Source organism: Peromyscus californicus, unplaced genomic scaffold (genome assembly GCF_007827085.1).
Source record: "Peromyscus californicus insignis strain IS unplaced genomic scaffold, ASM782708v3 Scaffold_6__1_contigs__length_162567912, whole genome shotgun sequence".
Taxonomy (NCBI): domain Eukaryota; kingdom Metazoa; phylum Chordata; class Mammalia; order Rodentia; family Cricetidae; genus Peromyscus; species Peromyscus californicus.
This window is the reverse complement of record NW_026294584.1, coordinates 139,494,692-139,522,505: the sequence shown is the minus strand read 5'-3', so window position 1 is coordinate 139,522,505 and position 27,814 is coordinate 139,494,692. Positions and strand designations below refer to the sequence as shown.

Below are 27,814 nucleotides of genomic sequence, written 5' to 3'. Positions count from 1 at the left end.
AAGGATTAGAAGGTAGCATGGTAAATGCAGGGGTTCTAGAAGCATGGCTGGGCTAGAATCCCAACTCCACCCTTTCAAAGCGTGTGACTTCAAGAAATTGATCTCAGTTGTCCACACTGCGGTTTCCTCTGCCGTAAGAGAAACTGTAGGAAAGACTGAGTGTGGCCCCGGGTCTGCTTCTCATCCTTCTTATTATGACTCTCACCTTTCAGCTTTCACCTGGGCACAGCTACCAGGAGTAAAGATTCCATGTTCTGTCCTGTCTGCTGCCCAGAGCAGCCACAGCACTCAGCTGTGCCCAGAAGTGAGGGACCTGCCTGACTCCATTTTGAAGGCAGGAGCCATTATGTTGTATTTTTAAAAATAAGATTCTATTTACTGTGAGAGTTGAGTTGCTCTCTGTTTCCTTCCCCAACCCATGACCTTGATTTCTTTTTGAGAATACCCTGACCCTCCCTGACCCTCACTGACCTCTCTCTGATCACATGGTAGGTGACCACATAATGGTTTTTTTTAAGATTTTTCTAATTTCCTTATTGCCCCATTGTCTCCCTTCTATAAAATCATTCATCATTTTATACCTTAAAAAGGACCCAAGAGATGAATTTGGGGCTGCTCTCTTTAACCTGACTTAGGCTGAGACAGTCACTGACCAGCTCTTGGGTGCACCCAAAAAAATCAAGCCTGCTTCAAATTTGGCTCCAACTGTGGCAGTGGTCTTATTCTTGCAGTTGGGATTAACAGGACAGAAGCAGGAAGGCAGCCTGCACCTTCCAGGAACGTCCTCGGGAGGGGCCTCCTTTCTTGTCCCTTCTCATTCCACTGTTGGAATGTGACTGTGCTGCCTGGAGCTTGAGATGGCCTCTTGGGCCATGAGCTACAAGTTCCATCCTGAAGGCATTGAGAAATGAGACAGAAGGACCCCGGATGCCAACAGCATGGGATTCTGGGCTGGCCCTGAACATCCTGCCCTGAGCTGCACATGAGAGAGAAAAACACTAACTACAAGCCATTGTCACCTTAAATGTCCTGTCACTCGTGGCTGATCTATCCAGGTAGCAATACCGACCTCAGAGAGTTGCTGAAAATCGAAATGAAGTGACTCATGCTGAGATGGCTAGCAAGTCCTCTCAGCTGTTATCACTTGCCAGTTGTCTGCAAAGGCTTCACTTTGGCTCCCTGCTAAACCATTCTGGCAGGGACACAAAATAAGGGTCAGCTAATTTGCACTTCCAGCATCTCCTGGCTCCAGTGCCGGGCACCAGCTACTTCTGTCTTCTTTCATCTCCTGTCGGTGGTGCCAGAAGCTGGCAGAGAGCTGCAGCCCCAGCTCCATCAATCCATGACTTCACCCTCCTGGGCGGGTGTACAGGCCCAACTGTGGCCCGTCTTAATCCCATTTTCAGTTCATCAGAGGAGACCAGGCCTCTTCCCTGGGGATGTTAGGCCCCATCTAGAGGAAGGGAGAGAAAGCAGGAGTATCTCCCCAGGGGGTGTGAAGGCAAGGCAGGAGAACAAGCAAGAGCCAGAGGTCCGAAGCTATGTTATTGTTTCAACTCCAACAGCTGACAAAGGAGGAGGGGGTGAGGCATGAGCATTCCTAGGCCTAAAGTGAACAAAGAAAGGAGAGCAGAATGTATAAAGTACAAGTTGTTTGCCTGGCCCTGATCTTTCCGGCTCCAGAGTGGGTGTCGTGAGGCTGCCCCTGGAGGAGGTGTGGAGGCGCCTAGAGCCTGAACTGGTCCAAAGCAGTGGGTTCAAGAATTCACTCGGGGCAGAGGACAGTTTCCCATTGGTCAGCCAGCAGAGATTGAATGGGGCGAGGGAGGAACTGATTCTATTTAAAACTTTCTGGCTGCCCTGATGTTTCTATCCACATTCCAAACTTCTAACTCATGGTCAAGATTCAGATCTTGAGCCTGGTTCATCCTGGTCCAGCAAATGAATGGGGTTCCTGGAGGTTCCTCTCCTTAAGATAGTTGGATGGGATGCTCATGTTAAGCAGGGTGACTAGATAGAACATAGTAGAAATACCGGGTCCTCAGAGGCCTCCCTAGGCCCCTACTCACTCTGCCATGGCCTCTTGGGAACATATGCATAGCTCTCCAGGATCAGGGCAAGGCTCTGTCCGCTGGAAGAAGAGCTGGGCATTGTCAATGTCAGAGACATAACTCTCACGTTAGAGGGGATAAGAAAGTTTATTCTGAAGCCAAATATGAAAGATCACAGCCCAGGAACACAGATTCCGGTTACTTCAAATTCCACATTCCAATGTGGTAACAGTTTCACCAAACTGTTATTATAGCAACAGAACAAAGAAAGCCGTATGTTAAGGCACTTATCAAATCCACGGGTGGAAACATTAGGTGGATGGGTTAAAGAAAGTAAGGACATCTCTGCTATAGGCCTCGGACGCTCTGCCAACACTCTTCGCCTTTTGGTTGGTAGAAGCTGGTGATCTACTGAGTGAATACATTCCAATAGGTTTTATGTGTCGATCACAAGGACGTAAGAGGTGGGCAAGAAATGGCCATTTAGAGGGCTTGAAGATAGTCCAGGACAATCGGGCTCTGGACCTATAACACTCCGACCCCTCCACAATCACTGGAGTTCTAATCAGTCAATCGGCCTTGCACAAGGGTCAGTGGGGGGTGCAGCTCCCCTCCGGGAACTGTTCCTTACAGTCTCAAGCCCTGGTTTGCAGTTCAGAACCTGCCCAAGCTCTTGAATAAGCGGTCCAATCTGAACCAGTCTACACATCCTGCTCTGTGCCAGGAGTCAAATCACCTGAGCTGCCCGTCACTGCCCATCCAGCAGTTTGTCACCTACTGCCCCGCAACAGTGCTGATGACCTCCTTCATGATGGGTTAACTCCTCCTGTGTCTGGTCCTTGGATCTCTCCCTGGCACAGTTTCATTGCCCATGCCATACCAACCTCTCAGCCACTGCGTACTGGTGGTACTATCCCATTCCTTACCCATTCTGGTCCTCACTAGGGAGAGGACATAGGAAAGGAAACACCTGAGAAATACACTCATCCTTCAGTGTCCATAGGGAACTGCTTCTAGGACCCTCCTCTCATATCAAAACCCATGAATGTTTGAGTCATGGAACGCCCACACATCTTCAATACACTTTAAACACCATACAAATGACTTCTACTACTAACTATAATATAAGTGCTAGGAAATAGTTGTCATAGCATATCATTTAAGGAATGAGCAGAAAAGACCCATGTGTTCAGAACAGATGCAATTTGTCTGCCATTGGTTGAGTCCACAGACAAGGAGCCCATGGATGCAGAATGACTATATTTTGTTACAGACCTTGGGGTTTGTTGTGTTCGGGAGGCATGTGATGCTATGCCTTTATCCAACCCTCCTAAAGGTTTGTCAACAAACCAGCAGGCAAAGTGCCAGCCAACCCAAAGGAAATCTTTGAAAACTCAAAGCAGCTGCTGGGGCTCTGCTCTAAGGCTAGACCATCGTCGACAATCACCAAGCCGTCACTGTCACCATAGTCACTTAGCTCTTCTCTTGAGCTGCTCTTAGGTGGACACATACGATGTAAAGGAAAGGGTTCTCTCATTTGAGTGGTCAGTAGAGGAGGTCGTCTTGAAGAGAGGTACAGAGAGGCAGAGCAGGGAAGAAACCCACGTGAGGACATGAAGGAAGGAGTGAGCTCATCTCCTTCCTAGTCCTGGATGCCCCTTATATAAGTCCTCACTCCTCACTTAGCCTTTCGGTGACTCAGGAAAGACTTGAGAAAGATCTCATGATGCCAAGGGGAAATGTACGTGGATGCTTGTGTTCAAACCCATGCAGTAGGGCACAGGCGGTGGGCACCCTGTCTGTAAAACCACCTCATGGTGCTGTCATTTAGCAACTAACCTACACTTGGCTCCTTGAGCTTACTGACTGCTACGGGCCAAACTCTCCCTGTACAACTCCCTCTGAATTGGAGCTGGAGAGATGGTTCATCAGTTAAGAGCACTGGCTGTTCTTCCAAAGGACCCAGATTCAATTTCCCCATTAAGTACCCACATGATGGCTCACAACGATCTATGACTCCAGTTCCAGGGAATCTGACAACCCTGCTGGCCTCATTAGGCACCAGGCATGCAAGTGGTGTACCAACATACATGCAGGCAAAACACCTAGACACATCAAATAAAGCTTTAAAAAAAATTAACAACTTGGAGTCCCAGCCGAGCAAAAGAACAGCTGTGGTCCCAATTGCCAAGAGCCTGCTCCAGACCAAGCTCCTCGATGAAATCGCCCTCCCACACACACCTGTCAGCTCCCTATCCGGCTCCATCTGAGCAGGTAAAGCAAAAAGTGACAATACGCCCTTTACAAATAAACAGTTGTGTCATGAGGACATGAAGAGTGAGTTGCTTTGTACCCATCAGAATGGATACTCCACGTGCTTCTCTGGACTGTTGAGGAGATGTGCTATGGTTGTCCAAAGTCAACACCAGTTTTTCAAATATTAGCCCATAAGACAGGTGATTTCCTGAGGACATAGCAGGTGAACCACATGTTGTCTCGGAGGAAAGAAAGGACGTTCTAGGGGATGAAGGGTGGTGAAAAGACAAGACATAACAGCACAGAAAAACGCATTCCCAGAATCAACGCCAAATTCAGAGGTGAAAGGAAAGTGGACAATCTAGAGCTGGCAGGGAGTAGATTGACGAGCCACGGGGTGGGGGCTCTCACATCGGCCCAGAGCACCTGGACTGGAAGGATCCTGAAACTCCAGTGTTCCAGGACATGGAAGGACATGCAGAGTCTTCACATAAGCATAAAATAAAAAGAGTGCTCTCTCAGGAAGCTGGGGAGCTCGCTAGAGCTGTCAGGATGACCAGGTAGACCCTAGAGAGGCTATTCCAAGGCCTTGACTCCCAAAAACCAAGATCAGAGCATATACTGCCCATCTGGCTGCTGTTTTCAAAGAACCTTCATGCAGTGGTTAAGGGGATGACTAGGGCGCTTTGAGAATCTTATCCAATCCCTGAGTGTTTGTGAGCCTGGGATTCCTAACATTGACGAGAAGACATTTCTTCTGCTCCTGCCCCGTCTGAGGATGTTGCTGCTGCTGGATTATCCCCCTGCTGTGGGTCAAGTAAAAATCAGGCTTCCCAATAACAACAGGTCGTCTTGAAGACCAACTCTTAGGAGTTATATGGAAACCTCTTGATGCCAAGCCTGGGAGTGTCCTCACACTCTCGAGAGCAAAGGCAGGAGCCAGTCTTGCCACACTGGGGAATGTGACTGAGGGTGGTGATGACGGCTTCAGTGACGGGATCCCCCAGACAGGCCAAAGCCACCAAGTGCAGTGATGCGGGCTGACCTGTACCCAGTGGCAACACCCTGAATGGTTAACATTTGCACGGTAGGCATCGTCATCACCCCTGTATCTGTGTATTATATGATATGTAGGGGTCATGTTCACTATGGCAGGTCTCCGTCAGGTGACAGGAGATTATCTTGGGAAAGGGGAACCTTTTTCACATCTACCATGGCCACTCTGTGGGTGAACAGCAGCCCTATGGGGCTTTGGAGCTACAGACAAGGCACAGCACCAAGACCACTATCCCCTTATGATGCTCAGCCCTTTCCCCATGCTCCCCAGACTGAATTTTACAGGGGAAAGGCTAACGAAGGATCTTTCTAAAATGTGCACTATGCAGGAGCTATGAAAAAAAAGAAGGGCAACACTTATCTGAGCATTTATGGTTTGGGCTCCAGACTCAGCTGGAAAGAGAAAAGAAAAAGAAAACCTGCAAATTTGTATGCAATCCAACAAACCATTATCAGTCCCAGCAGAGAGAGACACTGGGTCCGTTGATACAACGTTCCTCCCCTGGGTATAAGTAATATGACCAGGCTCTCTGAAAGAGCTGACGCCAAGCTCGGCTTTGGAAAGACCAACGGCAGGAGAGACAGAGGTGACAGATTGTGACAGCTACCCAAAGGAGCTGTAGGCTAGTGCAGCCTCACCCAGAACACTCTCTCATTCCAACTGGCCCTTGAACCGAAGGGCAACCGCTGGTGACAGATGCCAAGTTGCCAGACCCAATTTCTGAGCCTGGAGCCCGGCGGGAATAAGAAGGCAGAACAGTTCCAAAGACCACGTTAATCACCTCCCAGGAGATGAGTCGCTACACATCCCAGCCAATGAGGGAGCTCCGGCTGTGGGCAAACACATTCTGATTGGCTAAGGGCTGAGTACAGTTCTCTGGGTAAACAACCTGAAACGGAGAGTGCTGGGCTTGAAGAGGTTCAAGCCTCAGGGAGGTCAGGTGTGTCTGGAGCCTCAGTCCTGAAGGAAGAACCAAGTACTCAGTTTCTTAAGCTGTTCCCCAGACACTGGTTAGCAAGGACGCTAACGCACCCGGGAGACACAGTGAGAAGCAACATGCAGCTGGAGCCTTAAAACGGTGTCCCGAGGGACCAGCAAAGCCGCGTCTACGATCACCTTTGTCGTCCTCGAACAAAGCACTCAGTCCTTCCCCCCTCGACACAACCTCAGTATCAGGTTCTCTCCAGGAAACGTCTGTCCGCACCTCCCACTAACGCCACATAAGTGGGATTGTTCCTTGGTACTCTGAGGGTGGGGACCATCTGTCAAACCCTTGCTGCATGCCCGCCCGTGTTTGCAAAGTCAAACAAACAAAATATGCTCTGTGGGACCTGTTGCTCTCAGCCCCGCCTTGAAGGAAGGGAGAGGGAGAGCCACCAACCAACAACGGAACTTTAGAAATACAAAGGGGAAAATTAGAGGAAAAAAAAAATCTCTCTTGCATAATTCCTTGAATCAATTTCTTTTGAAATTTGTCTGGGTGACCGAGAATCACCAGAGGAAGGGCTTGCCTCCAGTCACTTGCCTATTTGGATGTATCAATGTGCTGGGCAGCTCACTTTCCTGCTAACCTGAGTTGAGCTGTGCTCAGCTACCCAAAAAGAAACCAGTTATAACTGGGAGGAGGTTGGAGTCTTAGGCCTAAGGTGTATTTGCTGGGGCTCTGCTCTCCACCCCTACTCTCAGAGCATGTCACTCGTGCGGGACACACAAGACAACAGGAGGAGATCAGATGTTTCATCATCATCATCATCACCATCACTCATACAGTTGAGCACTACTGGGGTAAACTCTCACGCAAGTGGCCTTTCTCTTAGTCCTTTCAATGGTCCTTGCGGGTCCTATTCCTAAGCCCGCTTCACATGTGTGGATACTGAGGGTTGGAGAATGAAAAGCCTGAATTTCAAAGAATAAGTGACTGACTCAAACCCACCCTGATTGTTTGCTTCTCTGTTTCTGGGATAACCAAAAGCACCGTGGGGAGGAAGGGGTTTATTTCAGCTCACGGGTTATAGTCCACCGTCAAGGAAAGTCAGGGAAGAACCCTGGAGGCAATAGATCATGGAGGAACACCGCTTACCAGCTTGCTTTCTTACACAATCCAGGGCCATCTGCCTAGGGCTGGCACCATTATCCACAGGGGCTGGGTTCTCCCATATCAACTATTAACCAAGAAAGTGCCCCGTGAACAAGCCACATGTCAATATGACGGAGGTGATTCCTCAATAAAGGTTCCCTTTTCTAGGTGACTCTAGTTTGTGTCATTGAGAAAAGCTGACCAGCACACCCAACCAGGGGTGAGAGGATCTCAAGAGTTCAGCCCATCAAGGGCAAACATCAGACATTTCAAACCAGGGAGGGGAAGAGGAAGCCTCCCTTCTGTAAAGTACACTACTCTCGGTGTTGGACTCAGTCTGCCTTGTTAGCAGCCCTGGCAGTGTGCCAGGCAACCTGCCCAGAGAGCCTAGGACCACTGAATCACTGGAAATGCAAGGATAAAAAGCTTTAGGAATGTATTTGTTTACGAGTTGGACATTGTTTATTTAAGTGTTTAGGCTGCTACATTTAGCATCCGCCCAGGATATTCTCCTGAGCCTGGCATGCTCCTGCGTTCAGAGGTTCAGGGTGTTTTGTGAAAATAACAAAGATTCATTAGATGAGTAACTAGCTACTAATGAAGCTTTCTCATGCTAAGCTGGTGTGTGAGTGAATGTCTATTGTTGGTGGTGTTGTTTCTAACATTGGAGAGGTGGATTCATTTACTTTTGTACAGATTTGGGTGAATCCGGCTTCTACTAGGGAAGAATTCTGGGTTATTACTAGAGAGATCATTACAATCCCCAGCTAACACCACCTAAAGTATATGTCCCACACACACTGAATATTTTTTAGATGAATTAGCTGCTATATTTTGACACAACCAATGTACCCAATAAAGAATTTAAGAACTAAAGGAACCTTAAGAGTCTTGTGAGGTCTAGCTCCTGAAGAAGAAGGAGTAAAGGGCCTGCAGGTGGTACAGGGATGTGACTGATCCCTTTTATAGGCAGAGGGATATGGGCAACTCTTTGGTAGGCAGAGGGATTTGGACAATCTTTTTGCAGGTAGAATAATGTGGGTAACCTTTCTGTAGGAAGAATAATGCAGGCAGTCCTTCTTTTTTTATTCTTTTTTTTTTCTTTTAGGTAATATAAGATTGACACAGTGGGAACACCCATACCAGATAACAGATACCAGCACCTTCATCCTGGAAATTCCCGGCTTCCAGGACTATAATAATTTTCATTGTCTGGCATCGTGCATTTTGTTATTGCTACACAAAGGAGTGGAGATACTGACCATACCACTCATTTTTAAAGAAAGTACAGGCCAAGGAAAATATTAGAATTAGATAAAATTCTCTCCAAAATAAGTTTTCAATTAAAAAAAGACCCATGAGCACTCCATATTGAACAGCCAGAGAGACCCATTTCCCACCCAACTCCTGAAGAGAGAAAGAGACCATGAACCCAAGTCTTTTGCTTAATTCCAGGAGCCACACACTATCCAGACCACAACCAGGCCAGACTGTACCTACCTTCTGCATGTCCCCAGAGGAGCTGTTGCAGTGACTGCTGGGAGGAGATGCCCGTTTACACCGCTGCTCCCCACTGCTCAGGGCCCAGGAGTTGGCAAAGTCATAGGGGTCTGAGGTCAAGGCCCCTACAGAGAAGTTTCCAAGAAATGATGCTTCAGTTAAGCCTGTACCAGGACTTCTGCATGAAAGCCATCAGTGAGTTTTACCTGAGTCCAACGCCTGCTAGATTGGACCACAGGCATTTGGACTACAGGCATCTCATACAGTACTCAGCATGACACCACAGTGCACGGGCAGTGAGCTCAATAAGTACTCAGTGAGTTGACTCACCATGGTCAGAGGGATAGATACAAGGAAGGAGGAGACATGAAAGATGATGAGGATGTCATTGGAGAAGCTTTTGTGTGCAGCAGATAGAGATCATTACAGAAATCCACAACTGGGCCAAATGCAGAGGACAGCTGACCATGGCATGTCCAACCCCACCTGATACCTCTACAACACAACCCCTACATACACCTAAGTCTCAGAGAACCTCACGAGAGAGGAGCAGAAAGATTATAAGAGCCAGAGGCCCAGGAAGTCTGTTGGGAGATGGTGTCTTCTACGTATGACAGAGAAGCTGCAGCCATGACGTGTCAAAAATACGGTTGCCTGAACAAGACCAGTACAGCGACAGCACCAGTGACATGCCAGCATGGATGAGGGACATCTGACGAGGTCCCATGCCTAGATGAAGAGCTACAGGCAATTAATGACGGATGAGGTAGGAAGAGTCAATCTTGACCAGGAATGAGCCCCCAATAAGCTTTCAGTCGTAAATAGTCAGCCCTAAACAAATACACACAAGAGCAACACTAAACGGACTCAGCAGGAGAGATGTGTGTGTGCATGTGTGTATAACAACCAAGAAGAAGTCATAGGAGGAAGGGAGTGGCAGACACACACAAGGAGTTGGAGGGGAGAGGGGGTAGAAATGATGCGATTCATTCTATGTATGTGTGTGCGGTTGAATGACTTAATATCTAAAATATTTTAAAAGAAAGGAGAAGCAGATGATGCCACACGCCCTCACTTCTCCATGCCTTGGAATGCCCTTCCTCCTCTGTATGGACCATTCTCCTCCTCCTTTGTCATGGCCCCAGTATAAAATGCCCACTCCCTCCCCCAGCTCATGTGATCAAGGCTTAGTCCTAAACTACTGGTACTATTTGAGGGAGGTTCTGGAAACTGTGGAAGATGGAAGCCTAGCCTAGTTGGAAACAGTGGGTCCCTGAGAGAGTGTCTTTGCCCTGACATGTCCCTGTGTTCCTTCTCTCTGCTTCCTGTCTGCCATGAAGTGAGCAGGCTTTTCTACCACAGGTTCCCAATGGACAGGGCAACCCAGCATTCAGGCAGCCCGGGGCCCAGCACACTGGAGATGCCTCTCTCTAGATCCCCAGGAAACACCCGGCCACTTGCCATGATGTTCTAGCTCTGCACAAGGTCCTGAGTCAATGGAACCGAGGACTGTGAACTGAAATCTCTGTGAGTACAAAACAAACTCTTCCTTCTCTTCCTTGTTGGCGTCAGACATTTTGTCATAGAGACAAGCGCAGCAGCACATTCTTATCACTCCGACTGTCTCCACTCGTTCCTTGGAGATAGAGCTTTCTGAGACAGCTCTCCTTCCTTCCCCATTCCAGCCTGGTGGGGTGTGTGCGCTCCTCTGTGTTCAGCACCCTAGCAACTCTCCAGAAAACGCTTATCTTTCTTTGGGTTCCTTTCCACCATCATCAACCTTTGGGCTAGTATTCAACCGTGAGCCCCTTAATGAAGAAAGAGCACAGGTATGTGTGTAGCTCTGCCTTCTGATCCGGCGGATTCTGGATGCTCGGAACAACTGTGTGGAAAGAAGGTAAGGATGTGACATGAGTCCTAGGACCCCCTAGCCACTACACCTTCCAGGTTCTCATTTTCAATGTCCAGGTGCTTTTGTGCTTGTAGAATTCATGCTGCTGTCGGCTTAAAGACGGACACAGCCTGCAACAAAGGTGCTCCCGGATAGCCTTGCTGAATATTTATTATGACAGTAGTTTCTATCTGCTATTTTTGTACTATCGAGGTGAGCAGTCTCTTACACAGACAGGTCTGGAAGGTTGACTCAGGCTCAAGGAGTGCACATGGGAGTAAAATAAATTGTGTCTATGGAAAGAGAAGGGAGGCCTTTACAATCAGTTGGCATCCAAAGTTTGGTGAGCAGAAAAGAAATTCCTCCTTCAATGATGTGTTCATTTTTTAAATATTCTATACATATTATACAGCTAATTAAGTGATTCAGCTAAAGGTCTTGGGAGGAGGCACTTCTCTGGGATTACCTGGGTGGGCCCTGTGTGCAGCCATGTGTATCCTTATGGACAAGTAGAGGGCAATCAGATGCAGGTGCACGTGGGGGCGACACCAGAATGACAGAGCTGCACGCCAAGGGACGCAGCGGCACCTGGCGAGCTAAGGAACCAGCCCTCTCCTAGAGCCTGCAGAAGGAGCACCACCCTGCCAAGGCTGTGACTCAGGACTCTGCTCGCCAGAAGCCACCTGGTTTGTGACAATGTCTTGGGAACCAGAGGAAACTAGTAGACTAGGGTAGATCAATGGAGAGAACTGACACTTGTATGGTGTCCACTGTGTACTAGACACTGTGATAGGTGCTCTTTGGTACCCAGCCACTCACATCACATCTTAAGGAAGAGGGAGAGAAGAGATCTCATGTGGATGGGAAGTTCCTCCTACCAGTCTGTGAGATCAGGCTTCATCCTGGGCATCTAATTCCTTATTTGTACAGAAAGAGTTAGACAAGGTGGCCTCAAAAATCTTTTTCAACCCTGATATTGTATAGTATGAAACTTTATGTCTAAATATGAAGTGAAGCAGAAGAGTGTCCAATAGATGGAATTATAAATATTATTATTTAAGAGAGGAGAATCCCGGAGATCAAGAAACAAAGCAAGTTGATAGGACACTCAGAAGTCAGAAACAAGGTTAACTTTGTTTGGGGACAAATAGTGTTGGGTCTGAAATGAAAACTGAACTGAATGAATCTCTTTCTGGGTATAGTTTCAAAAATATCACCAGAAACTGGACTTTTGCCAACAAATACCATTTTCTTTCCCATGGTATAAGTTTTATATATAAATATATATGTATACATATATATAAGTATATACGTATATATATGCGCATATATGGGGTGTGTGTGTGTGTGTGTGTGTGTGTGTCCTACAATAAGAAAGAAAGATAACTGAGGACTAGGACCTCCTTTTCTGATAAAGTAGATTAGAAGAGTCTGAGCTATACTACTACAATGGACTCCAATGTTCTATTAAAGCCACAAATAAGTTCATAAAAACCAGATGTGATGATTCCAAGATAGAGAAGAAAAATGAGGGGAGAGAAGAGGAAGAACAACAGGGATGAAATGGGAACCAGAACAGACGAGTCCGAGGACTAGACTGAGGGCAGCCATCTTTCCAAAGGAGAGTCTTGAACTTGCATGATGGGGGAGGTGGAGCTAGACCCTGTCATGAAGGTGTGACCCTCCAAGGATGCTCTCTGTGGGAAAGCTGACAAGAAAAGCAATCTTCTATGAAAAATAGAAAAACAAAAGTTTGTTTCCTTGACCTGCACTCAGGATAAGAGGGAAGAATAGTCTCCCCTGGAAACATAAAGTAAGGATAAAGCCTCTCGCGGCTCGGGATTCAGATGTACGCTTCTTTTAAGAGTCAATAATTCAGCGAGGCAAAGTGGTGCACACCTTTAGTCCCAGCACTTGAGAGGCAAAGGCAGGCGGCGGATCTCTGAGTTCAAGAGCAGCCTGGTCTACAGAGCAAGATCCAGGACAGCCAGGACTACACAGAGAAAACCTGCCTCAAGAAATTAGAGAAAGAGAGAGAAGAGAGAGACACACAGAGGAGAGAGAGAGAGAGAGAGAGAGAGAGAGAGAGAGAGAGAGAGAGAGAGAAATGCATTGCAGATTGAAATTTTAACATAAAACCCTTCTAAAGATGAGCTCAGGCTGGAGAGATGGCTCAGCCGTTAAAGGCTAGGCTCACAACCAAAAATATAAGATGAGCTCACAATCCAAAATTGTGAAGCACAGAGTCAATGATTATGAAAAGGCATCAGCCATCAAATTAGCAGGTTGAAAGCTCTAGATACTTCAAACAGTAGCTTACCTTCCTGCATCCTGAAGTCATCTTCAGCAAAGACATTAAAGTCACCACACAGTCCACAGGTCTTGTTGAAATGTCTGTCTGACATCAGGACTTGGAAGTTGCCATCACCATCAATTTTGGCCACAAAACCATAGGCCTCACTGGAAAGCTTGTAGTACCCAGCCTCAGCTTCTAGGTAGAGTCCTTTGGAGGCATAGGGCATGGCGATGCTGGAGGGCAAAGGGCAAACTCATTGGGCTTCTGGATCTTGCCAACCTTCCTACCCAACCCCGGGTTACAGGTTCAGACAGCGATGCTCAGTGATCAAGGCTCTAGACCATCATTGCCGAGACCCTGCCCTCAGCCAGCCTGCTACTTGCTTCCTTTGGGCACGTGTAATTCCTGTCTCGGGGCCCCATTTTCTACATTTAAATGTGGATGAAGTGAGGAACGTGTGAGAAGAGCTCCGGGGTCCTTTCCAACTGGACCCCGAGTTTCCGACTTACCTTTGGTCCCCCTGCATCACAGTGCCATTGACAAACAAATGGATGTCAAAAAACTCCCCAAGATACACAGACAGGCTCACTCTCTTGCCATCTTGGAAGTTCCCTGAAAGGAAAAAAAAAAGCACCCCCCAAAATTAATAAATTTGGTACTATCACCTCTGTAATTTCCATGGAAAACTTCTCCCAAAAGACTCAACCAAAGAGCTACAAAAATCTCTGAAAATCCCACTCCCTCATCTTACTATTTGTCCGAAAGTACGAAGGGATGGATACATGGCCCTCAGTGGACTCCCATAGGTATCACCGTGTCCTTCTGGGAGTTTATCATCTTGGTGTAAGAATAAGACTCACCTTGAATGACCACAAATACAAGTAGTGTGAGCTGTTGGTACCCAATACTTTCCCATAGTGCTGTCATCTTAGGAGACTCCGAGCAAGAATCTATGTGATGTTTGTCTAAAACGGAGACTTGAGCTCCACTGTCTAACTGCACATGGTTTTCTGTGAGAAACTTAAAGAGTGTGGGGGAACTTTAACAGGGACTCAGTAAGTTACTGATATCTCCACTAGTGATATCTGTACGGCCAAACACCTGGTGAAATGGTCTCTGTCAATGGTCTGGCTGTGAGGGGCAAACACGGAGACAGCTGTAAACGAAACTGGGATGAAAGAGTACAAACTGGCCAGGCATTTGCCACAGCATTCTCAAAACTTAGCAATCTGGAGTTAATGTGTAAGAAACACAATGTCTGGGCCGTTGATGTTCAAAGACAACAGGCTGTGTAGGAGATAAAGGAAGCAGAAGGGTCAATAGAGAACCTGAGTCTGGAGCCCTGGAGACAGAAATTGGAGGAAATCAAGAAGGGAAGCCGGCGAAGACAAGTCAAATACCTTACAGAGAACAGGGCATAGAAATTGGGTGGAAGACGAGCCTTAGGGATGAGTAAATACATCTACATCTTCTCCTAGAGGGATGGAGGCTGTGGCCTCCAACTCCTCAGCAAAGTGGCAAGGAAGCCTATGGAGCCACGCCCACAGAAGACTTGGAGAGGTCTGTTGATCTAAGATGTTGCCACCAGAGTGGGGACCACTGATGAATGAGCTAAAGACAGATCGAGCTTCTTCACTCCCTGAAGAGGCCGGACTCTGTAGAACCTCCCAGCAACACTGCCCAGAGGAAAGAGAGGTGCCAAACCCATTAAACAGAACGTAAAAGGTCGTCAATTCGAATTGAGATCCTACACCCGGCTGGACGGGCCAAACCAAAATGTTACCAACCGGAAACATGTTCATCCGACCTTCTGAGAAAACAGGAGAGAGAACTATTGAGATGGCGCTGAGCGTAAAGCTGTGTGTATCTGTTGCCAAACTGGACAACCTGAGATGGATCCCCAGGACCCATGTGTCAGAAGAAAAGAACCGATTCCCGCAAGACATCCTATGACCTCCACACATGAGTAAATAAATAAACAAGTGAATAAAGATGCAGGAGAGTGAGATAGAGAGAGGGGAGGGAAAGAGGAAGAAAAGTAAGAGGGAGGGAGGGAGAGAAAATATCGCTAAAATGTTCACAAGGAAATCAACTGAACACGCTCATCACTGTGTTCTCGGTCTTGTCCTTCTCCATCTGGGACCACACCTCCTCTGCTCGGCTCATTGTTTTACGGAATGATGCTGGAGTAGAAAACACAGCCAACTCCAATCTCCTAACTGTCCTCATTCAGCCCGGTCACACGTTTCTAAGCTGAAGGGCCGACCTGCTCTGCACTATCACTGAGAACAGATTTTTTTTTTATTACACGTATGTGTGAGAGTTGGGAGGGGTGGTATGCATGTGTCCTCTGCAAGCACAGCATGGGCTCTTAACTGCTGAGCCTCTCTTCAGCCTGAGAATAGTTCTGGAGAGTGAGTAGTCTCTGGCAGCAGCAGTTAAGCGGTGACAATCCAGGACCGTAGGTGACGGGCAGATAAAACAGTCATGGTAGACTTTCAGTGGTGAGTGCATGGATATCCTATCACTTTAGCTTCTCTATGTGCTGGGAAATGACAACACTAAAATGACTTTTAAAAGATAAACGGCATCAAGCTCCAGTGTGCTAGCCCTCTCAAGGATCGTTCCTGTCCCTAGGCATTTGCTGTGGGTCCAAAGCCAAAGCCCATCTTAGGCTAGCCTGAGGCTTACACTCCCAACACCGCACACCAACAGAACCAGCAATGAGGCAGGGTAAGGACCTCTTCGTCTCCTTCCCTCTGGATGCCCGTGACCCTTATGACCTCTAGCTTGTCTCCTCATGGATCTGTTCTTCCCTCACATCCCCAACCTTGTGGTGCAGGTGGACAAAGATGTTCTGTCTCCATTTCCTAGGAAACCCCACCAGGTGTTAAGGGCACCTTCCTCCTAGGAAGAGGAAAGGTTACCTGTGGGCCTTTCCTTCTTACAGGCTCTCCCTCCTATGGGGATTCAGGGAAGGTATCTGGGAACCAGTGAGCCAGGGAAGCTCTAGGTAGGGTGGTGCTAGGAAATGAAGCCCCTGGGCAGCTGGGGCCGTGCCATGGCCACACAGCTCTGGACCAACAATTCTTTAAAAGATGTCATAGGAAGCTCAGAGGTCACTGTCACTGCCCACAAGGTTGTACCAGCCCAGAATGCAGCAGGAGAAGAAAATCAAACAAGAAGGACCCCAGAGCCATGTTGGGGAGCATGAGAGCTCCCACCCTTCCCAAGAGAAGGATGAAGGGTGAGGGGCACTCAGACTTAAGGAGAAGGAAGAGAAGGAGGAACATGAGGTCAGCTGGATTGATACTCAAAGAAAGTCTGAGGAAAACAGACACAAAATCAAGATAAAGTGAGGTGTGTGATCCCAGCACTCAAGGAGGCTGAAACAGGATGATGACGAGTTCCAGGCCAACCTGAGCTATGTAGCATAACTCTGTCTGAAACAAAGGGAAAGGGGGCCAGTTGTGTCAACATCACCTTACACGTAAGAGTGACAGGAAAGGGGACAGACTGTGTAATAAGAGCTGTGGAATGTGGGTCCCCCGGGTGGTGACCCTAATAGTCACCAGCCCCTCATCACAGAGCATTTGAAGGACTTGCTCAGGACCCCAGGAAGACCGGAATCAGCAAGTCCAGGGCACAGTAGTGTCAAGGTGGGCCGGATGTGAGCAGGAGCAGGGTAGAGCTGGTGGCCCAGGATCTTCACCTACCGCTACAACTGTGGTCTGAAAGTGGATAGTTTAGCCTATGGTAACCAGGCCCCATTTCCTACTCGGAGACAAGTGGAAATGAACAACGTAGGGTCAGGATGGGTTTAGCACTGGGACCTCCAGTGAAGGCAGAACCGTGGAGAACCTGTGGCATTCCTAACCCTGCAAGGGGAGGAGGCTTCAGAGCGGGTGACCCACACCCACTGCAGGATTGGCCAGTGGATCTGAGGGGATTGGAGGAAACACTATGAGAGTGCGGAGGGTCTCAGAGGCCACCTGAACAAGCGGGGAGAGAACCGTCAGCTTGACTGCTCTCCTGGAACAGAGCATGCTCTCCTGGAACAGAGCATGCTCTCCTAGAACAGAGCATGCTCTTGTGTTTTCTGATCCCGCTCTCATGTCCTCCTACAAGACGAAGCTGCCTAACCAGGATCTCTCAGTGCAGTGGGTTCAGTGAACCACCGACACCGACGGGAAATTCCTTCCATTTCATTCGCCTCCTTTCCCTGCTGCAGCTACTGTATAGCTGTTAGGAAAGCAGGCTGCTCAAAGTGTCCACAGACCCCCAAAGGGAACTCCACACCCGACAAACCTCCAAAGTCACACTCCCTAGCACTGCTGGGAAAGGAAGGGCTGGGTGTCCACCCGAGAAGAAAGACAAACCAGCCAGGCTCCCAGCTGGCCTTGAACTTACTGTACAAGGTGCTTAGTGAGCCATGAGCAGTCAACCCTCACCCCTTCGGTGGGAGCAGGAGGCATCCAGCCTCATTGAAAGCATACAGGAAGCTTGAGTCCTGGGGGACACTCAAACATCAGTGAGGCACTCAGCCATCTGCATTTCTAAGGAACGACACTGTGTCAGTGAGTCTGGAGCAAGGAGTCCTCTGTCCAGACTCCTAACAGGGTTCTGTTCTGACCCAGAACACAGACGCTGAAGTTCGGACTGTGGAAGTGACTAAGCAGGCTTCCAGTTGCTTATGGCTCTCCTCAGGCTAATTTGGGAGCCGGACCTTGTGGCTATAACTCAGGAAGAGGAGGCTCTACAAAGCTGGAGGAATCAGGACCCCCAGGTCTCTCTGGGGCCCCTATGCTGACTGTGGAAGACATGAAACCTTGGCTTGGGACCTCACTCACAGGAGGGCTCCCCTTGGTATCAGGTAGGCTTTCATGTACAGACATAAACACTTTATCCAGGATATGAATAAGGTCCACAAACACCCAGACAGGAATGCAAATGATTTAGAACCAAGGAAACAGGATGTCGCTGGAAAACAATTGAGCACAAAGTGACCCTAGGCCTATAAACGAAACCCAGGGCCCAAAGTCTAGGTTTCTTCCCTTGACCCAGGGCTCTGGTCCCCTCCCCAACACCGCTCCAGACCACCTCCTACAAATCACTAATACCAACAGGAACAGTAACCACCATCTTTCTGATATTACAGTAGGATTTGGGAGCAAATGCAATCAATCTACAGTAAAGTGCTTTTGCTGTACAACTGGTTCTAACCAACAGCTTCCAGAAGACTGACTCTGACCCTTGAGAAGAGCAAGTAGTCATGAGAAAGAATCATAAACTAGTGGGAAATCAACAGGGATATCTGGAAATACATGGACCTTCCTTGGATCTCAAGTGCCGCCTGGGTACCAAAATGAAGAAAAGAATAACCCATGAGGCTGGGCCTCTCCTACAGCCTTGTGTGGTGGCAGGAAAGGGTTACCGTGAAAGAGAATCTGACCTTGACAGAAGCACATTGAGGCCCAGCAGTGTGTGACTCTGACATGAGAATCCAATAAATGGACATCCTGTGATGACCCAGATGCTTTTGTAACTTAGTTTGGATAACAGGCCACGTTTTCAAAGAGCTGATCTCAACTGAGCCTCAGAGCACCTGAATCTTAAAGACAGGCAGCTGGAGAGACCGTGTTGCATCCCTGGGGACTCTGATGGAGAAGGGGCGTGAGTATATGGCTCTTCTTATGCTTCCATCTCCCCACAGGGGCATAGCCTCCAAGTCCTTGGGAAGATGAGCCGATTGGCTGACCCACGCTGATGAACCCCGTGCCAACCAGAGCCAAGTAGTCAAAGTGGATGTGATGGTGACTCTCAATTGTGGACTTAATGAGCTCTAGAACCACCCAGAAAAGGAGCCTCTGGGAAGGAGTATCTAGAATAGATTGACCTGTGACCATGCCTGAGAAGAACTATCTTGATCGGGTTAATTGAAGTGGGAAACCACATCCTAAAAGTGTTTGGTGTCATTTCCTGGACTGGGTCCTAAACTAAACAAAAAGGAGAAAAGTCCCTATCAAAAAGCACTCGTTGCTCTCTGTTTCTTAACTGTAGGTGCCATGTGACCAGCTGCCTCATGCTCCTGACATGGTGACGACCCTTGTAACCAGTTCTAGCCAAAAGAAACCCTTCTTTATCTTGCTTTTGTCATGGTATTGTGTCCTATCAACGGAAAAGTGAGGCAGGGGCCTTCCTGGTGGGGGTCATAACGACATTCCAGAGACAGCAACACAGCTGGAGTTTCCTTGGCTATGGAGGTTCCCTTAGTAGAGGAGGAAGTTTGAGTTGGGCTTATGTGGGGAGAAAGGGAGCTCTTTCAATATGCTTGCTGGGTTCCCAGAGCCCAAAATGTGAACTCTATGCCTGGTCCTAAGAGTCTTTATGTACTGCTTACTGGCCTGTCTCCAGGCAGGGTTGCTGCAGAACAAAGCTAAAGCCAACAGAGCCCAGGCAGCAACCCTCCAGGGCATCAGCATCTCCCTCCCTGCATCTGAAACCATGGGGTAGAGAAGTGATAGTTTCCTTGTCAAAACCTTGTGTCAAGGCTAGAGAGATGGCTCAGATAAGGAGCATTCACTGCTTTCCAGAGGACTTCTGTTTGGTTCCCAACACCCCTATCAGATGACTCATAATTGCCTGTAACTCCAGGGATCTGCAGGCTCTGGCATATACATGGCATATAGTCATACATGTACACACACACACACACACACATAAATAAAAATAAATTTTTTTAAAAAACACAGTCTAAACCATCCTCTGTCACTCCTACCCCTCCATTCTGACTCACCAATGCCCACAGTCAACAGATAGGATGTCTGTACCTCTCTGCCGTGATGGTTAAGTAGGGAGAGCTCCACTTAGAATACACACTGGGGCCACCTCAGTGGCAGGCCTGAGTTCCTGCCTCCTAGCTGGGGCAGGGGGAGATTCTCCTCTCCTAAACCAGTCCCTAGCTGTTGCCTCTGCAGCAAGGTGGGACCCCACAGCCCAGGGCTCAGGATGGTTTCCCCATCTTGTTACATCCTGAGAATATCTCTAGCTTTTTGCAGCTCCAACCTTGTTATTGTGACCCAGGCCACCCAATCCTTGTTTCCCATATCCCTACCTGTGATGGTTTAAATAGGAATGACCGTCTCATTGCTCAGAGATTTCAATGCTTGGTCATTAGGGAGTGGCACTACTTGACAGGGATTAGGAGGTATGGCCTTGTTGGAGGAAGTGTGTCACTGGGGATAGGCTTCAGGGTTTCAAATGCTCAAGCCAGGCCCAGTGTGTCTCTCCTCCTGCTGCCTGTGGATCTGGGTATAGAACTCTCGGCTCCTTCTCCAGCACCATGTCTGCCTGTGTGCCGCCATGCTCCCTACCATAATGATAGTGGACTAAACCTCTGAAACTGTAAGCAAGCTCAAATTAAATGCTTTCCTTTATAAGAGTTGCCATGGTCATGGTATCTCTTCACAGCAATAGAAGAGTGACTAAGACACTCCCCCTCACCAGTACTCTAGTTCTTTCAGACCCTTCCTTGCTATGCAAGATTCCAGCCTGCTGCCTCCCAGCCTGCTGAGTGGAGCAGACACTGTGATGGTTTGAATGTGGATGCCCCTCATAGGTTCATATATTCGAATACTTGGTCCCTAGTGGAATACTAGGTAGAATTATTTGGAAGGATTAGGAGGTGTAGCCTTGTTGGAGGAGGTATCATAGTGGGGGTGAGGCTTGAGGTTTCAAAAGACATGGCATTCTTAGTTAGCTCTCACTCCCTTTTTCTGACCCCTACCTGCAAGTCAGGATGTAAACCCTCTGCTACTGCTCCAGACCCATGCCTGCATGCCTGACTGCTTCCATGTTCCTGGCCATGATGGTCATGGGTTCACCCTCAGGAACTGTAAGCCTCAATAAACTGTTTCTTCTATACTTTGCCTTGGTCATGGTGTCTCTTCACAGCAACAGAAAAGTAACCAAGATGCTGTGGAATGTTGTTCTGTATGCTGTGGATGTGTGTTGCTCTGATTGGTTGATAAATAAAATGCTGATTGGCCAGTAGCCAGGCAGGAAGTATAGGTGGGATAAGCAGAGAGGAGAATTCTGGGAAGAGGAAGGCTGAGTCAGGAGTCACCAGCCAGACACAGAGGAAGCATGATGACAAGGCAGAACTGAGAAAAGGTACCAAGCCACGTGGCTAAACATAAATAAGAATTATGGGTTAATTTAAGTGTAAGAGCTAGTCAGTAATAAGCCTGAGCTAATGGCCAAGCAGTTATAATTAATATAAGGTTCTGAGTGATTATAAGTGGACCACAGGACTGCAAGGGCTTGGCCAATATTGGATCTCATACTTATGATGACACTTGGATAGGAGAAGTGATTTCTAAAAATTTTAAGAAAAATCAAAAGATCAGATCCCCCCCCCCCCCCGACAGGGTTTCTCTGGGTAGCTTTGTGCCTTTCCTGGAACTCACTCTGTAGCCCAGGCTGGCCTTGAACTCACAGAGATCCACCTGCCTCTGCCTCCCAAGTGCTGGGATTAAAAGCATGTGCCACCACCGCCCAGCCAGATGTTTTAATTGTGGTAAACGAGGTCATCTGAAAAGGGACTATAGGCAAGGCATTCCTAAAAACCATGTTTTTTCTAGAGATAATCCAAACAGAAGGTCCCAGCCTTCTGGAATATTCAGAAGGTATGGCAAAGACCAGCACTGGACTAAGGAATGCAAAATAATCCTTTCCCATTGGGAAATGCCTTAGGGGGCCTCTTGCAGGCCCCCATGTCAAATTTGGCTCAATCATTCCCTGTCAGCATTGGAGAGACCCCTCTATGGAGAAATTAAAAGACTTGATACCTGTTGTTAAAAACCATACTGCTCTGGATGACAGAACAGCTTCAGCAGATAAAACAAAATTTTTAAGAGAGACCAGAAAACAAGTATTTTGGAAAACTTCTAGAAATGATCAAAGGCCAAAGCTAAAAATACAAATAAATGGCATTGAAATTGAGGGTTTGGTAGACACAGATGCAGATGTAACAATAATTTCACCAAAATCTTACCATCCAGATTGGCCTCTTTAAGAGGTAAATGTTCAGTGTTTAGGAATTGGAACTTTATCTCAGGTAAACAAAGTGCAAGATGGGTTGAATGTATAGGGCTAGAAGGACAGATAGGAAAATTAAAACTATATGTGGCTAGCATAGCAATGAATTATGGGGATGTGATTTGTTGCAGCAATGGAAAACACAAATTAACATTGCTCCAATCACAGAAACAAACTGTTAATTAATATATGCTTCTAAGAAAAATATTAAAATGTATTCTCAAGGACAGTCACCAACTATTCAGGTCATATATAAGCAGGCCATAATAGCTGATGATCTTTCAAGATACCAACAGCCCTACCTTTAAAATGGTTAACTTACAAACCTATTTGGGTAGAACATTGGCCTTCAACATCAGAAAAATTACAGGCATTAGAACAGTTGGTACAGGAGTAGCTAAATGTTCAACATATTAAAGAATCAACCAGTCCTTGGAATTCTCCTATATTTGTTATTAAAATGAAATCTGAAAATGGAGAATGTTAACAGATTTAAGAGACATAAATAAGGTGATTCAGCCGATGGGTTCTTTATAGCATGGAATTACATTGCCTTCTTTATTAACTAAGGGATGATTTGTTGTAGTTATTGATTTAAAAGACTACTTTTTTACTATACTTTTACGAGAGCGGGATAGACAAAAATTTGCCTTCATAGTTCCTACTTTTAATAATTCCCAGCCTGTTGAAAGATACCATTGGAAATTCTTCTACAAGGAATGTTAAACAGCCCTACCTTATGTCAATATTCTGTATAACAGCCACTAGAACTAATTTATAAACAGTTTCCTCAATCTATAATTTACCATTATATGAATGATATCTTATTGTCTGATTCAGACACAGATACTTTAGAAAAATGTTTGATGAAGTAAAGAGAATTTTGCCTTGTTGGGGATTACAAAATGCTCCCAAAAAAAAACACAAAGAGAAGATTCTGTTGGTTATTTAGGATATAAGATAGGTTTACAGAAAATTTAACCACAGAAAGTACAAATCAGGAGAGCTCAATTACAAACTCTTAATGATTTTCAAAAATTGCTGGGAGATACTAACTGGCTACAGCCCACAATCGGATTAACAACTCAAGAACTAAGTAATTTATTTCAAACCTTACAAGGTGATAAGGACTTAAATAGTCCAAGAAAACTATCAGCTGAAGCAGAGAGAGAATTGGCTTTGGTGGAAAAGAAATTACAGGATTCACATGGGGATCACTTGGATCCAGAGCTTGATTGTATTTTAGTTACTTTACCGTCTACTCATTCTCCTACAAGAATTCTTATGCAGAGAAAAGATAATACAATAGAATGGATATTTTACCACACAGAGTAAAAAATTAAAACCTATGTAGAAAATGTTTCTGAATTGATTCTGAAAGGAAAGTTGAGACCTCATCAATTAGCAGGAATAGACCTAGCAGAAATTGTGATGCCTTTTACTAATGCTGAAATTTTCTCATTATGGGCAGAAAATGAACATTGGCAAAGAGCTTGCAGTAATTTTTTGGGAGTGATTAGCAACAAATATTCCAAAAGCAAGAGATTTTAGTTTATAAAGAGAACTAACTGGATTCTTCCTCACATTGTATAGGGAACACCAATTTCTGGAGCGTCTACATTCTATACTGATGCAAATAAATCAGGAAAGGCAGATTATAAGTCAGAAAAAATAAGTAAAGTGGCTCAAAGTCCTTATGATTCCATTCAGAAAGCAGAGTTATATGCTTTTTTTCATGGTATTATTAGATTTTCCAGAACCTCTTAATATAGTTACTGACTCTCAAAAACAGCTGTTTTATGTATTGAAACTACTGAACTTATTCCAGATGATTCAGAATTAACTTTGTTATTTATTCATCCTTTGTATAAAACATATATCAGATCCCATACAGGTCTACCAGGTCCTCTAGCATAAGGTGATGATGAAATTGATCAGCTATTGGTAGGAAATGTGCTAGAAGCCTCAGAATTTCATAAGAAACACAATGTTAACCAGGATATGTGTTGCATTGGTGAAGAGGTTTTGCTTTTGCTTCCACAGGAGAAGAAAAGCTATGGATACCATCAAGGTTGATCAAGATTAGATTAGAACAGGAGAGACCTCTTACTTAGGAGAGGCAATAGTTCATAAAACAGTTTGGTCATTCAACCCAAATTAATGTATAAGACTAACAAATGCCTTTCATTTGATCAGGTATGAAAAAATTTTATTACTAAAAGATAATACTTTTTCTGTTGCCATGTGTCATGAGAATTGGAACCCTCCCCCACCTCAGCTGCCCCTGTTCTGAGATCCTGCCACAGGTACCCAGGACTCACCGAGAATGGAGAAGGAATGTTTTTGGCAGTCCCCAGCCAGGAGGTAACTGCAGCCTCCTGTGAAGCTGTACATGGTTTCATCGAAAGTGTTAATGAAGTCATCCCCAAAGAGACTGCATCGGGCCATTGATGGTCTGTCTGGAGTCTTTTCTGTGCAGAGGGTCCCTGAAGGAAGATCCCACAGATGAGCATGGTGGGACCATCAGCCCAAAGCTCTCTGGCCTCTTAGAAATGAGGTTGCAACTGACAGAAAGCGGAAACAGGAAAGTACTTTCCATTTCAGGCAAGGCCACCTTTGCCTCTAGCATGACCCCAGACTCATGACAATAATGGAGAAACAGTGTTCCAGGACATAGATTCATTATAGTGAAATTTACTGACTTATGCAATGATGCCCATTGTAGAAAAATTTAAGACTATAAAAGCAAATATGAGAGGATTAGAGTCTTTTGTGGTCCATCCCTAGGCAGTAACTCAGGGTGGCATTCCAGCAGTTATCTCTTTTCTCTGCTTCATGGCACATGGTCAGAAGGCACTACTGGCATTCCCAAACTCTGAATCCCAGAGGGAAGGAAGGTAGGACAAGCAGTGTAGTGAGGGGTGGGAAGTGTAGTGAGGGGTGGGGGTGGTCTAGAACCCAGTCCTCTTGGTTCTGTGTGACTCTAGTGCAGTGGTCCCCTCTGTGACCAGCAGTCCCCTCATCTACATTCTGAGAGGTTCAACTAGATGACCACATGAAAACAAATACTGTCTCCAAGGCCTGGATTCCATCTTTCTCATCCTGTGCTCCCATCACATGGGACAGTTCTGTGCCACCCTGTCCCTTCAGATATTCAGTTTGGGGGAATGGGAGAGTATAAATCAGGAACAAAATGTTCTGTACAACTGTCCTAAGAGGTGACCACTGACTTAAAGTCACAAGCCTCACAGACGGAGCATGGATGAGCTCCAGACACATGCACCGAGTCCTAGAAGGGGGCATTCCCAGTAGCCTTGGGCAGGGGTAAGGAAATAAAGCATTTGGTACCTACCTGGCCAGGTGAGGACCAGAGCAAGCAGCCAGATCTCAAAACTGGCAGGATTCATCTGCAGAAAAAAAAAGGGGGGGGGGGATGAGGTGGTTCTCACTGCCCAGAGAGACAGCTGCTAGGACATGCTGCTGTCAATGCATCAAGCGGGGTGGCATTTTCTTAAGTCAAACAAATGTGGATCCTCGACAGGTGGTAGTAGTACGCGCCTTTAATCCCAGCACTTGGGAGGCAGAGGCAGGTGGATCTCTGTGAGTTTGAGGCCAGCCTAGTCTACAGAGTGAGATCCAGGATAGCCAGGGCTACCCAGAGAAATCCCATCTCAAAGAAAACAAAACAAAAAGTGTGTGTGTGGTGTGTGTGTTCTCACTGGCCCCCATGCCTCCCTTGAACATCGAAAACTAGTCCCCAAAGTGCTCCCATGGCAGTGCCAGCCCTAAAAGCAGCTATCCCAGCGAGCCACACTACACTGCTGGGTACCTTCTCCGGACAATAGTGCTTGGACCAGCTGGGATGGGGAAGTTCTGTCTCTCTTCTGTCCTCCAGGCTAGCCTGGCATCCCTGGTCCCCACAGCCCTCCCCTCCAGGCTAGCCTGGCATCCCTGGTCCCCACAGCCCTGCAGCAGCTGAAGCAGAGATGCCACTCAGCCACCGCCCAACTAGGAGGAGAAGGAACTGACTCATTTGTTGCCACCGTCAGAACCCAGACTTGGAGACCAGTCAGAGGCCACCACTGGGTACTTGTTAGTCATCTGTCCTGGGCCGTGAGCACCTTTAGTACAGGGGCTGTTGCTCTTACCAACTTCCCCAGAACCTGCAAGGACACTCAGCACCCAGTACATGCTCAACCAATGTTTGCTAAATAGCTTTGACAAGGGGATAGGGGTCTAATAGCCCTGGACCTAAGAAATTTCTCTCCAATGTGCCTCACCCCACAGCCCACCAGACAAGACTCAATCTTGACTGACAGCTCAGCCCCTGAACCCTCAGAGCCCCCGCCACAGCCCCTCTCTCCTGAAGAAAGTCACAGGAAACACCGAAGTTGCCACCTGAGGCAGCCTGGGGATGATGCTCATTCAGGCCAATGAAGAGGGATAAATATAAATGTGAACAGAATACTTTGTTCCTGGAAATGGCCAACACTGGGTCACAAAGCAGATGTCCCTCTCTCCTGTCCTCCCAGCACACTGGAGCATCCATAGCTCCCAGCAGGTACCCACGAAGGGAGGGGAAAGCCCCTGTCAATCCCATCTAAGATCTGCCAGGCCAGAAAGCCTCTTCAGAAAGAAAAGCAGAACCCAGCTGTGAGAAGAGAAAGAACGTTAGGGTCAGGGTAGCTCTGAATCGTCCCTCCAAACAATGGTCCAGGCATAGGAGCCCCAGGCAGCACTTCAGGGACTGGGATCAGCCTTGTGCCTCCCTTCCACAGCTGAGCCAGCTCTCCTTCCAAAACCATCTTACCTTCCCCTTCCAAATAGGGGCTGTATCTCCAACGTCCCTCGGGAAACTCAGCCGCTGCTCAATAGTGCCACGACTCCTAGGCCATTCTCGAGCAGCCGCTGGATGGACGGGCTCAGGCTCTGAGCAGTCTTGCTGTCAAGCAGTCCAGGGCCTGCAAAGTCCTCACAGCCAGGGAGAGAAAGCCCAAGCTGTGACCAAGAACCCACCCCTCTGCACCACAGTAGCTGTGAGCTGCCACAACAGGGCACTGGCCTCCTCTTAATTACCGACGTGAAACAATGGCAGGAAGCAGTAGCAGAAGTACTTCCAGGCTGATAAGGCCTAAAGAGACAGGAGGGAGAGCTCCTGGAACTGCCTTAATGAGCTGCCTTGCTCTCCAAACACCACCACAGCTCAGTTTGGTCCCTGAGACTCCCTGAGTGCCCCCACAGACAGCCAGGACCAGGAACAGTAGGTTTCCCGTGGCAGCATAGTCCAGGCTAGGGGAGAGAAACAGATTACATCAACATGGCTTCTGGATCAGTCCAACTTGCAGGGCTAAACTACAGTGCTTTTTAAAAAACGCCTCTACCCGAGCCAACTTAGCCGAGTGAGAGGAAGAAGTATATGAACACTTCCTGGCCCCATCACCTGCAGGTATAAATAATCCAGGCCAGCCCTCACGAAAACAGCCTGTTTGGATCCTAACCAGTGTTTCACCAACAGGTTAAAGACAAATGCTCTGGGCCAGGCATGGTGGTGCACGCCTTTAATCCCAGCAGTCGGGAGGCAGGGGCA

General features: G+C 47.2%; 1 protein-coding gene across 1 annotated transcript in view; it reads right to left on the bottom strand.

The window, feature by feature from the left end:
* Positions 1-27,303, bottom strand: part of Vwf (von Willebrand factor) — a 136,716-nt gene extending 109,413 nt beyond the window's left edge. The window contains exons 1-6 of the mRNA XM_052720566.1: positions 27,038-27,303; positions 25,580-25,634; positions 24,549-24,713; positions 13,638-13,740; positions 13,153-13,361; positions 8,942-9,066 (exon numbers count right to left, since the gene is read on the bottom strand). Coding sequence (XP_052576526.1) covers positions 8,942-9,066; positions 13,153-13,361; positions 13,638-13,740; positions 24,549-24,713; positions 25,580-25,634 — 657 coding nt within the window. The 5' untranslated portion in view covers positions 27,038-27,303. The remainder of the gene's footprint in view (positions 1-8,941; positions 9,067-13,152; positions 13,362-13,637; positions 13,741-24,548; positions 24,714-25,579; positions 25,635-27,037) is intronic.
* Between the last annotated feature and the right edge of the window lie 511 nt (positions 27,304-27,814).